Below are 12,398 nucleotides of genomic sequence, written 5' to 3'. Positions count from 1 at the left end.
TTAATGCCAAAGTTGCAGGTTCAATTCCCGTATGGGACAGCTGAATATTCCTGCATCACAGGGGGTTGGACTAGATGATCCTCAGCGTCCCTGAGGTATGGCCTGGAGGAGCCCCAGAGGCCACATAAGAGAGGCCTGGGGGTCCTGTTAGGCCCCAGCGCCTGAAATTCCCCACTCCTGAAAGAGAGCACCAGCCTGAACCAGATCAAAGTTTAAAAGCCTACATCGGTTTCAATGAAGCACAGTGAAGACCCTTGAAAACAGATAAATCAATATAGCCCTTAAATATCCTTTATTAGAAAATAAGCACTGGAAAACGACTTAGAAGTAGCATGACGGCCAGACATGCTATACACAGTACAATAACATCAGTTCTCTTATTTTCCACAAAGTATCACCTGCCTTTTGTTTATTTTTAAAGGAAATAAAGATTCGTGGGTTCACCACATATGATTCTGTGTGCGTATGTAGGTGGGAAATCATACTATAATGGGAATGGGAAATTTCTTTAGGTGACAAAAACACAGTCAATTTAATTGTCTGCCAATCGGTCCCAAACCCAGGAAAAAAAGGAAAGCCAACCACTTGAAACGACAAGAGCACACGTTGCGAAATATAAGGCTTTGGGCCCAGCCCAGACGACTGTATCATTCGTCCTCATTCATTAGTCAGTTTGATCTTCTCTGGGAAGATGATGTTCACTGAAAGGTTCTCGCCTTCGTTGGCCTTGAGGAAGCAATCTCTCTCCTTGTGTACCAGATGACTGTATCTGGCATTTGCTAGCCACATTTCAAATCTGGAGAAGAAGATAACCCCAGTTGTACCCAGCACAACGAGACACGTCAGCAAGCCGAGGGCCAGGAAGCAGATCACCTGACTCTTACTGAGAAGCCGCTGCCTGTTTTCGACCGTCTCTTTTATAGTCAAGACGTCTGGTTCTTGGGGGCGAATAGGTTTGTGGTGAGCTTTTGGGCGCGGGTGGTGGTTCAGCCTGTGTTTAGCCTCTGCACCGACGCTCGCGTTTCTGCTGGAAGAAGCGCAGGTGACCCCGGCGAAGGGCGGTTTGCAAATGCATTCAAAGCTCCCACCAGGGCGTTGGTGACACGTCCCACCGTTTTTGCACGGGCCACTAGTGCAGATGGTGATGGGACTGCTACACAACACACCTCCGTAACCAGAGGGGCAGATGCAGCGGAAGCCCCTCCCGATATCGGTGCACGTCCCTCCGTTTTCACAGGGGTTCGACTCGCAGTCATCTGTATCTATTTCGCAAAAGATGCCAGTGAAGCCAGGAAGGCACAGGCAGGAGGCGTGAGGAGCGAACCCGCCGTTGTCCACGCAGGTCCCTCCATTCTGGCAGGGAGAACTGGAGTTCAAAACAACAAAGGCAGAAGGGGAAATCCATGAAAAAAAACCAGAAATGGTATTTTCCCTCCTGTAGAATGAAATAGCTCCGCCCCCCCCACTTATATACCTGTTACCTGAAAGAGCGTCTCCACTCCCATCGTTCAGCCTGGACGCTGAGGTCCAGCTCTGAGGGCCTTCTGGTGGTTCCCCGATTGCGAGAAGTGAAATTACAGGGAACCAGGCAGAGGGCCTTCTCGGTAGTGGCGCCCGCCCTGTGAAACACCATCCCATCAGATGTCAAGGAAATAAACAACTTCCTGACTTTTAGGAGACATCTGAATGCAACCCTGTACAGGGAAGCTTTTAATGTTTGATGTTGTTGTTTCCTGTATTTTTGCTTGAAGCCACCCAGAGTGGCAGGGGCAGGGCCGGTGCTAGGGTTTTTTGCGCCCTAGGCGAGATCACCTTCTGGCACCCCCCCCCCAAATTGATGGAAAATAATAAATAAATAGAAAAATAATTAGAGAAAATAAAAATAAAAAATAGAAAAAAATAAAAGTAGAAAAAACAAAAACAAAAACAAAAATAAAATAAAAAACAGCTGAGAGGCGCGACAAGGTGGCCCCAGGCTCGCGCTCCCCAGGCTTGCGCCTGTCAGCTGTTGTTGAGTGGCTTCAGGCCACTCTCCAGAGGCACGCGCGCGCCTCGGGATACTGGCCTGAAGCCGATCAACAGTGACAGGCGCAGTGGAGGTGGCCCCAGGCAGCACCGGGGGGCGGCGGGTAGGCTGGCCACCCCCCCTCCATTTTGGCGCCCTAGGCAGCTGCCTAGTTTGCCTTAATGGACGCGCCGGCCCTGGGCAGGGGCAACCCAGTCAGATGGGCAGGGTATAAGAAATTATTATTTTATCTCCAAAGCCAGGAACAAGCTGTGTTGGGGAGACATGTGCTAAGAGAGACGGACAGTGCGGAGGGAAGGTAGCTTTGCCCTCCTTCACTCACATGCTCCTCTTAGATGCTACCTGCTTAATGGGTGAATGGTAGAGGCATTTGAATACACAAACCTGGTGCCCTATACCTGGAATCCTCAACATGGTGCAAATAATAATAATAATAATAATAATAATAATAATAACAACAACAACAACAACAACAACAACAATAATAATTTATTATTTATACCCCGCCCATCTGGGCGGCTTCCAACAAAATATTAAAATACAGAAATCCACCAAACATTAAAAGCTTCCCTAAACAGGGCTGCCTTAAGATGCCTTCCAAAGGTCTGATAATTGTTGTTCTCTTTGACCTCTGGTGGGCAACAACACACACTCCTAATCCTTCTTTATCTGAGAGTATTTTGGCACTTTTTTCTTTTGGTGGGGACTGTTGTGGTGGTCTGCTCTGCTTGTTTTGCGGTGTGTTTGCCTGCTTGCAAGGCAGTGGTCTGGGCATTGCCACTTTCTCTTCTGAGAAATGGGCACTTTGTGGTGCCCATGGCAGTTTCCAATGTACTCCGAAAGGCTGGGGACCCCCTCCCCTGTATGCAGGGCCGGATTTGGGTGTGATGAGGCCCTAAGCTACTGAAGGTAATGGGACCCTTTACATGTCCAGCTGTCTTTGTCAGCAAGAAATTGTCGTTGCTTATTGTGTTGAATTGATGCTATATAGTAATTTATGGACCTAATAGGTATCTCAAGCCATTTGCATGTGCAGAATGTAGGCACCCTATACAGTATATATAAATGAGTAAAGCAGTGATATTTTAGGGAGCAGGCTAGCAGGCAGGGCCCTTTACTTACATCATAGGAGCCTACACAACACAAAACACAATTGCTGTATGTAAGTTTTATTTTATTTGGGTTTTTTTGTCTTATATTTTGGAAATGTACATCCAGTTTTTTTGTTCCTTTAAATTTTTTGGGGGCCCCCTAGAGAGTGGGGCCCTAAGCTATAGCTTGTTTAGTTTATACGTGTATCCGGCACTGCCTATATGCAAATGCTTGTAGGTGTCAGCCTAATAAAAGACAGCAGTAAGACATTCACAAGTTTTATCCATATTTACCCGTTCACTATACAAGGGCCCTTTTTCACGTGGCAGTTTTCCCCAGTATATCCTTGAGCACACAAACAAATGTATCCTCCGTCGCCAGTTTCAATACAAGTGGTTGAATTATTTGTACAAGGCTTTGAAGAGCAGGGATGAACATCTATATTAATAATACCAATAAAATAAAATAAATCAATGTTATCTTCGTAGGGTTACTGCAATCCTATACCCATTTACCTGGGCGTGAATCCCACTCAGTTCGATGGGCAGACAGGCATAGGATTGCACCGTATGTTTATGAACATATGAATCTTGAGGTGCATGCACACAAATCGGCTTGTAGCACAAAACAAGCAGTTCTCACTCAATCTGGAATTCTTAATGCTCATCCTCAACATGCCATTTTCACTCTCATAGAATCATAGAGTTGGAAGAGACCACAAGGGTCATCCAGTCCAACCCCCTGCCAAGCAGGAAACACCATCAAAGCATTCCTGACAGATGGCTGTCAAGCCTCCGCTTAAAGACCTCCAAAGAAGGAGACTCCACCACACTCCTTGGCAGCAAATTCCACTGTCGAACAGCTCTTACTGTCAGGAAGTTCTTCCTAATGTTTAGGTGGAATCTTCTTTCTTGTAGCTTGGAGCCATTGCTCCGTGTCCGCTTCTCTGGAGCAGCAGAAAACAACCTTTCACCCTCTTCTATATGACATCCTTTTATATATTTGAACATGGCTATCATATCACCCCTTAACCTTCTCTTCTCTAGGCTAAACATACCCAGCTCCCTAAGCCGTTCCTCATAAGGCATTGTTTCCAGGCCTTTGACCATTTTGGTTGCCCTCTTCTGAGCACGTTCCAGCTTGTCAGTATCCTTCTTGAACTGTGGTGCCCAGAACTGGACACAGTACTCCAGGTGAGGTCTGACCAGAGCAGAATACAGTAGTACTATTACTTCCCTTGATCTAGGTGCTATACTCCTATTGATGCAGCCCAGGATTGCATTGGCTTTTTTTAGCTGCTGCATCACACTGTTGACTCATGTCAAGTTTGTTGTCTACCAAGACTCCTAGATCCTTTTCACATGTACTGCTCTCAAGCCAGGTGTCTCCCACCCTGTATTTGTGCCTTTCATTCCCCCCCCCTCAATTCATTCTGCGTCTTGCCATCCAACAGAGTGGGTGTGGTCACTCGAGATACATGTGAAAACCTTCCCCCTAATTAGGTGATCCACACCTTTTCCTCCATGGACATGCGTCAGGTGAATGAAGAAAGATGTGGCGATTCTGATCTTCACCCACCCACTAACAAAATCAGGGGGCAGATGTGGATGCACTCCCATTGCTGAGACCACCTACATCTGCTTGCATTCTGTTTCGAAATGGACAAACCGTGAGATTTTTCAGCTTTTTAGAAGCAACAAGAAATTTGAATCACCTCAAATCTCCTGCTTTAGTTCCCTCACTGTGTCAGGAGCACATTGGTACTTTTAAGATTAAAACTATATACCAGTTTTCCCATGTAATATATAGTTTGGCCTTAAGTAGATCTTTGAGGGTTGCCATATTCTGAAGAGCAAAAAAGAGGATGCTATGATGACTCTCGTTTTAAATACCCCTACTATATGCAGGCTATAGGAGCTGTGATATATTGCCGAGGGGGGCAAGGCAGAAGAAGAGAAGAGAAGCGGAAAGCAAATCTTCAGCCACCAGTTATGTCTATGTCTCATCCAGAAATTATAGCCAGAGACATTTTGGCAAATTGAAAACAATCCACCCGGACACAAATTTTACCCCTGAAAAAAGAGGACGTGTCCTGGACAAAGAGGTCACACGGCAACCCTAAGGATCTGCTCATCTGAATAGCTGCAACTCCAGGGTGCCTTTGTTGCAAAAAGGAGGGAGAGACAGTGCTATTAAAGTAACTGTCTATCTGTAACACCAGGTGGTGCTGTAACTGTATGGATCGATCCACCTGGAGCTTGGGCAGAGGAAGCAAAAGAGGTTTGAAAAACCTGTGTCGCAGAGGCTGCCGATCCACCCTTCTTCGCACATGCATTGCCACGGCTTGGCACAGGTCCCGTGCAGGCAGCCAGGGAAAGGGATGCACTGGTCACAGAGAGGGCCTTGCCAACCAGGCTGACACCTAAAGAAAAGACAGTCAAACAAGCCTGGATAGCTCAGCTGGCTAGAGCATGGTGCTGATAATGCCCAAGGTTGCAGGTTTGATCCTCATATGGGACAGCTGCATACTCCTGCATTGGAGGGGGCTGGACTTGATCAGGCATAGGCAAACTCGGCCCTCCAGATGTTTTGGGACTACAACTCCCATCATCCCTAGCTAACAGGACCAGTGGTCAGGGATGGTGGGAGTTGTAGTCCCAAAACATCTGGAGGGCCGAGTTTGCCTATGCCTGGACTTGATGATCCTTGTGCTCCCTTCTAACTCTATATTTCTATATCAAGTACCTAAGATATCAAGCTGGGATAAGCCCTCCTTTGCAAATACAGTTAAGAGTTTGGAAAGTGTAACAGGTGAGCTTCCAAAAATAAGATGGCTTGATTTGCCCTATCATGCACTATTGAAATAAACAATAAGAAAAAGTGAAAAGAACATAAGCCCGGTGACCGAATCTGGCACGAAACCATGGATTTCAGTTAATTAGAAACCTTTCAAACTGTTGTTGGCACATTGTATATCTAATGCAGCTAGCAAAGTTCATTTCACAACCCCCCCCCCGGTTCCACTTTATACTGCCAATCCAGAGCCCCCATGCCAATGTGTTGTCCTCCAGATGTTTTGGACTACAACTCCCATCAGCCTCAGCCAGCAGAGTCAATGCTCACCAATGTTGGGAGTTATAGTCTGCAACATCTAGAGCAGTGATGGCCAAACTTAGCCCTCCAGCTGTTTTTGGACTACAACTCCCATCATCTCTAGCTAACAGGACCAGTGGTCAGGGATGATGGGAACTGTAGTACCAAAACAGCTGGAGGGCCAAGTTTGGCCATCACTGATCTAGAGGACATTGGTACCCCTCCTAGTGGTGCAGCAATAAAACCGCTAGCACATTTGCAAAGCTAAGCAGGGTGTGGTATGGTTTCAAATTGGATGGGGAACCGCATGTCGAGATTCCTGCATTGCAGGTGGTTGGACTAGAGGACCCTTGGGGTCCATTCCAACTCTACAATCCCATGCTTCTGTAATGTGCTACCATGCTGAATGTGGCAGGCACGTCCAACAGGTAGATCGTGGTCTACCGATAGATCACTGGACATCTGTGGTAGATCACTGGTAGATCACTGGCTCCCCCCAAAGAAGCTCAACAACTTTGGCTCCACCCCAAAAGGCTCCAAAATTTAGCTCTTCCCCACCCCCATGGGGTTTTCCTCCTGCTTCAAAAAAGCTCAACAACTTTGACCTGAACGCCTTAGAAATGGGCCTTCCTAAAAAAAAATCTCAACAACTTTGACCTGAACCCCTAAGAAAGGGGGTAGATCACTGCCAGTTTTTAACTCTGTGAGTAGATCACAGTCTCTTGGGAGTTGGCCACCCCTGTGCTATAGAATCACAGTGCTGGAGAGGGCCCTGTTGGTCAGTGGAAACCCAGAGCCAGGGAGCTCTCTCAACAAATATCTGCCAAGCCTCTGCTTAAAGACCTCCAGTTGAGGGAGAGCCCTCTACGCTACACCTCTAGGTAATTCGTTCCACTCTCGACCCGCTGCGGGCAGGAGAGCATCACTCTGCCATGTGCAGAGATCAACGCATACAACGTATTGCTGGACTGGAATCAGGATTGTTTTGCTTCAAGAGTTTAACCCCCACCTAGAGGTCACCTGTGGATGGAAGCCTGCTTCTGTATGCTTAACAGAATGAAACTGATAATAGCGTCAATCAGGTGTCCAGGATCCTGCCTGTAAATTTCCTACAGGCATCTGATTGGCTGCTGTGCAAACAGGATGCTGGACCAGGTGAGCCACTGGCCTGACCCAGCAGACACTTCTATTCTTATCCTGATTTAGTACCCTGCCCTCCTCTCTCCAAGCAGATGATCAGCACAATTGCTGCTGCTCTAATGGGTCCCTATATGCAAAGAAGAAGAGGAGGAGGGGGAGGAGGAGGAGGAGGAGGAGGAGGAGGAGGAATTTGGATTTGATATCCCGCTTTATCACTACCCGAAGGAGTCTCAAAGCGGCTAACAATCTCCTTTCCCTTCCTCCCCCACAACAAACACTCTGTGAGGTGAGTGGGACTGAGAGACTTCAGAGAAGTGTGACTAGCCCAAGGTCACCCAGCAGCTGCATGTGGAGGAGCGGAGACGCGAACCCGGTTCCCCAGATTACGAGTAATGGGATTTCAAAATCATTTGTGTCTCGCATCTGAGCATCATACAAAGAAACCCACTTTAAAATAACATGCCCTTTCTTTTCTCTGCAAAGAAAGTTTTTTTTTTTTAGGACTGTTACTATCAATGGCTATTGGTGTCCATCCTTTGGGGAGGCAATATGCCTTGGAACAACAGTTGCTGGGAATCCTAGGCTGCTCTCGGCTTCTGTTTGTGGGCTTCCCCTTGAAGCGTCTGGTTGATCACTGTGAGAAACGGATGCAGATCCAGCAGAGCTCTTCAGGATATCCTGTGAGCTTTTTTTCTGGGGACAAACATTTTTAGTGCTTCATATCTGGATTGTTTAATTGGTTTTTTAAATGCAATTCATATTTTGCATTGCATAATTATAAAACACTTTGGAGTGCCTCTGGATGTGTGAAGTGTTATGCAAAGATAATAAATTAACTAATTAAACAATTACTGCTGTTTTATTGTGCTGGGTAACCTTGTGCCTCATAATTTACATTGGTCTGCAGCCTTAGACTGCTTTTTAAGTGTTGCTCGGGCTATAATAAATATAAATCAGGTGTGGGTAAAATGATTGCATGGTTATTAATTAAAGCATTGGTTACTGAATTACATTTTGCACACAAATATGCTCCTGTTAGTTGAAAACAGAACAGAGTTCAAAAGCATGATTAACCGAAACAAGCTCTCTCTTTTGCTTGGACATAAAAATCTTAATTTACCTGCATTCACTTGAAACTTCACAATATCCATTTACAGGATGACAACCAGGTTTACATTCGACACCTAAAATAGTAAGATTTACAACATAATATTGCAGAAGTGCTTCTTGAATGAGCTCCTCATTCTGTTTTAGAGTGAAGACCCCACTTTAAAATGACAATGTTACACATCCAAATATTTCGTTAGCAACACAGCAGTTGACGAAAACATATGCATAGCTTTAGAACCTATATCTGTTTTCTACGTTTGAAACTATTTCCTTCTAAATCTGCTTATATAGCCAAAACAGTACAATCCATTTACAGGAGGGAGATGTCAGCAGGCCTGGGAAACCCCAAGGTTTGCAAAAACACAAGGCATCTTTAAGGGAGGGGGGCAAAATTGGGGGGCGGGGAGGAAAACACCTCAGCAGTGTAATGAGGTCTCAGCATGCTTAGTAGGGCGGCGGCGGCGGCGGGGGGGGGGGGGCAAAACTGGGGGTGGGATTTTGAGTGGTTGGAATCCAGAAAAGTAGCACTTCATACTGTAAAATTTTGTTGTAGCTACTACTTGTGACCAGCCTCAGAGCTGAAAACAAAACGCAATACAAACTTCTAAATAGTATTATAATTGCCATTGACACAATAATGTTTTTATTCATTAAATTTATATCCTGAACTTCCTCCCCAAAAAGGCCAGGGTGACAAATAAGAAAGCAGCAAAAGCATAAAATTGGATGTGTATATTTTAAAAAAAGAAAAAAACGCAGTGCAAAATTTCCAAAACAAGTGATGCCAGTTTCAAGTTGTATAAAAGAACCCATCTGTGACTAATCCATTCTCATTTCATATTCATGCCCTTGGATATATTATCCTCCTTGAAGCTTTTGCTTTGAAAGAAGTCCCATGGACTTCAAGGGAGCTTACTCCTAAAGGAGTGCATTTAGAAGCAAATGTTAATTAATAGCAGCTCCTGACTCCAAAATGTCTTGACATCCAAATATCCCACAACATAAGCACTAAATGTGTCCAACAACACATTTGTTGGGAAAAACTAATTTGGTTAAACTGCAAAGAAATGCAAAGGTTAATTGAAGCTCGTTACATTAATAGTGTTGTGAAATGTATCACCTAAGTAGGACAAAATAAAATCAGGCTTTGCTGCCAGAACCTGTGCATGTTTACTCGGAACTAAAATCTGAGATCCTGTGCACACTTTCCGGGACTCTAAGCCTCGCTGAACACAGTGGAGCTTGCATCTGGGTAAATATACACTAGACTGCTGCACTCTAAGGCCACAGTCATATTATATACACTTATTTGGCATCATATCTTGTTGAACTCAGTGGAACACAATCCTATGAGCTATATGACAGTGGAAAATATTAATCCAGATCTTGACACTGCAATCATACATAGATCTGGACCATGAACCAAAGTCCCTTCTGAAAAATATATGATGCATTTAAGGACAAAGTTATATTTGGACTCATTCTTCTGCTTAGGAGAATGTGGACACATAGGCTGACCACAAACACAGTGATTGTGGAAGTTAACTGATACATGAAACATTTAATAGAGCTGGGCATTATACTACCCCCCCTTTCATATTTTGCAAAAATGAACAGGCATACCAACATCAGAACACTGGCAGCACAATCCTATTCATGTCCACTCAGAAGTCCTATTATATCCCTAGAAGCATTGAAAGTTCAGTTTTTAAGTTTCACCAGCAGAATTAAGCATGCGATTACAACTGCTCCACTTAAATAAATGGAACTGGAGTTTATCATGCCCCTAAAACAAATATAAATGTGTAAAATTTCTGTGCAACGTAGCTCACACTGAAACATGTTATTACACAAGCTGGATTTTATAAACTGACACTTTTCCAGCCTTAATCTCAAATGCACTTAACCATCAATGACCTTAAAACCAGGAGCAAATTACATTAGATGGAGTGGAGAATGTAAATAACTTTCTATAGTGGTGCGGCAATGAAATTGCTAGCACAAAGCTAAGCAGGGTTTCTATGATTCTGTAAACTGAGGGGCTGGGGGAGACGGGACAGGACACAGAAATGACACACACACACCCCTCCAATAGTTGGAAGATATTTCCAACAGGAAAGCTTTACAGTGGCATTAAAAGCTTTGTTTAAAAATAATACTGAGGATTGGGAGAAAGTTTGCAGTCTTTACAGCTGCTACCTACGTATATACGTAGGAGAGGCAACCTACCCCCCCCCCCACACACACACACATTGAAGAAAACGACAGATTGGAAAAGTGGGTGTTCATTTTCAAATGAGTTTGTAAGAACTCTTTTGCCAAATATTGAAAATGGGGTTATTAATAGAGATGGGCGCGAGAGAGATAGTACGCTGCACCGCGGCCAGTTCTTGGATCTACAAGCAATGGCATGGATCATACACAATTCGCTCTCTCGCTCCGCATCCCAATTGAGCGGAAGAGAGAACAAAACTCTTGGGAGCCGCACGACCTGCGCCAAGAGAGACAACAGAAGCACGAGCAAAGAACAAAAAAGGACTCGCAAGGGACAGAGTGTGGACCCCACTTGATGCGCCCTGCCTTGGGCGTGCCACGCCAACACGAGAGGGATCTATCTACTCGCGAGTAAGCATGCACAGCCTTGCGCCGGGCGCCGAGGATCGACGCCGTGAGCATTATTATCCCATTCCCACCGGGATCTCCTTACCTTGGGCAAGAGGGATGCTAGCAAGCGGCCAAAAGAAGTAACAGATGATTTGGGCAGCCTTGAACCCCATCTCCCAAAAACGCGCCTGGGGAAGGGGGTCATGCCCCACGCCGCATGGGAGGAGACGAAGACGACGCGCGCCTCGGCTGGCTCGGCTCACGACAGCTGTCCCATCCGCAAACAGATGCGCAGCGTCTCCCGCTAGAGACTCCCTCCTTTCTTTCTTTTCCCAGGAAGGGAAAGGAGGGAGGTCCGGTCCACCCGCGCGTCTTCCGCAGCAGGAGGAGCGAGGAGGGCTCTTCTTGCGGAGAAGGGGCCCCCTCCCAGGCTTGGGCGAGCCTCTTACGTTCTGGTGAAGGAGGCGGAGGGAAGTGGGCGCATTCTCACGTGTGCGCCGCCACCTCGCGGGGAATGCAATATTACCTGTACGTGAGGAAAGGAGAGAAATGGGGGACACGGAGGCGAAGAAGAGGGCGCAATGGAATTAGACATGCCACCTAGGAACGGGGCGCCGGGGGTTGGTGGTGGGGATGGGTTTAGGGTGGGGTGTTTTTTTGGGGGGGGGGTGCACCCCCTAGTTTGACTCCGCACGAGACGTGCACGCGCCCCTCTCCTTTGTTCTCCGCTGGGGGCAGAAAGGATAGCTTGGGGGAGTAGAGATGGCTCCGCTTCTTTGAGGCTCGCAGGGCGCGCAGAAAAGGGGCGCGCTCGCTTAACCAAACGAGTCGGGAGAGGGGCGCGGGGGCTGTGCCCACCTTCCTTTTTGCGAAGCTAAAGCGCTGGAGCGGTTGTGGTTGTCCGCACTGCACGAGCCCCGAGGAGGTTCCAGCCCTTGGCACTCGCCAAGAGCGGGCAGAGGGAGTTTGCTCCAGCCTTATCGCGGGTCTGCTCGCTTTTGGGGCGCGTGGCGGAGCTGCCTGGGGAGGGCGCGCCGCCTGCCCGGTGTTCACTTATGGGGTACCAGCAAAACCTATGTGCCTTTTTTTAGTTTACTTGTGGGTCTACATTTTTATTGTTGTTTATTTCAACTTAATATTCCTCCTAGGCTTGCCGCCTTTGTTGTGGCAAAATACAGGACAGGGTTGGGCGGTTGGAGGCTGATTCCCCCCCCCCCCAAAAAAATCTGGTGCTGAAGTAACTTCAAAGCAGTCCCATTGCAATCTATTTCAGTTTAACAGGATGGCCCCTCTGGAATTTGTCACACACACAAATTTATAAACCATGGACATC

At 46.5% G+C, this 12,398-nt stretch overlaps 1 protein-coding gene across 1 annotated transcript; it reads right to left on the bottom strand.

The window, feature by feature from the left end:
• Window positions 1-275: 275 nt before the first annotated feature.
• DLK1 (delta like non-canonical Notch ligand 1) lies at window positions 276-11,368 on the bottom strand. The gene is made up of 5 exons (XM_035105864.3): window positions 11,169-11,368; window positions 8,472-8,535; window positions 5,410-5,540; window positions 3,412-3,556; window positions 276-1,366 (listed from the first exon to the last, which is right to left on the bottom strand). Exons 1-5 carry the CDS (start codon window positions 11,236-11,238, stop codon window positions 658-660), a joined length of 1,119 nt encoding a protein of 372 aa, XP_034961755.3. The 5' UTR covers window positions 11,239-11,368; the 3' UTR covers window positions 276-657.
• Window positions 11,369-12,398: the final 1,030 nt, after the last annotated feature.

Source organism: Zootoca vivipara, chromosome 1 (assembly GCF_965207765.1).
Source record: "Zootoca vivipara chromosome 1, rZooViv2.hap1.1, whole genome shotgun sequence".
Lineage (NCBI taxonomy): Eukaryota > Metazoa > Chordata > Lepidosauria > Squamata > Lacertidae > Zootoca > Zootoca vivipara.
Note: the sequence above shows the minus strand (reverse complement) of the source record. Positions and strands in the feature narration are given on the sequence as shown.

What these genes read in the sequence shown, in the direction of transcription:
- DLK1 (XM_035105864.3), bottom strand. Translation starts at nt 11,238, where the DNA reads ATGGGGTTCAAGGCTGCCCAAATCATCTGTTACTTCTTTTGGCCGCTT. An exon ending in TAGCATCCCTCTTGCCCAAG is followed by an intron (nt 8,536 to 11,168) that starts GTAAGGAGATCC and finishes TTACTATTTTAG; the next exon opens with GTGTCGAATGTAAACCTGGT. An exon ending in CGGCAGCCTCTGCGACACAG is followed by an intron (nt 3,557 to 5,409) that starts GTTTTTCAAACC and finishes TTATTAATATAG; the next exon opens with ATGTTCATCCCTGCTCTTCA.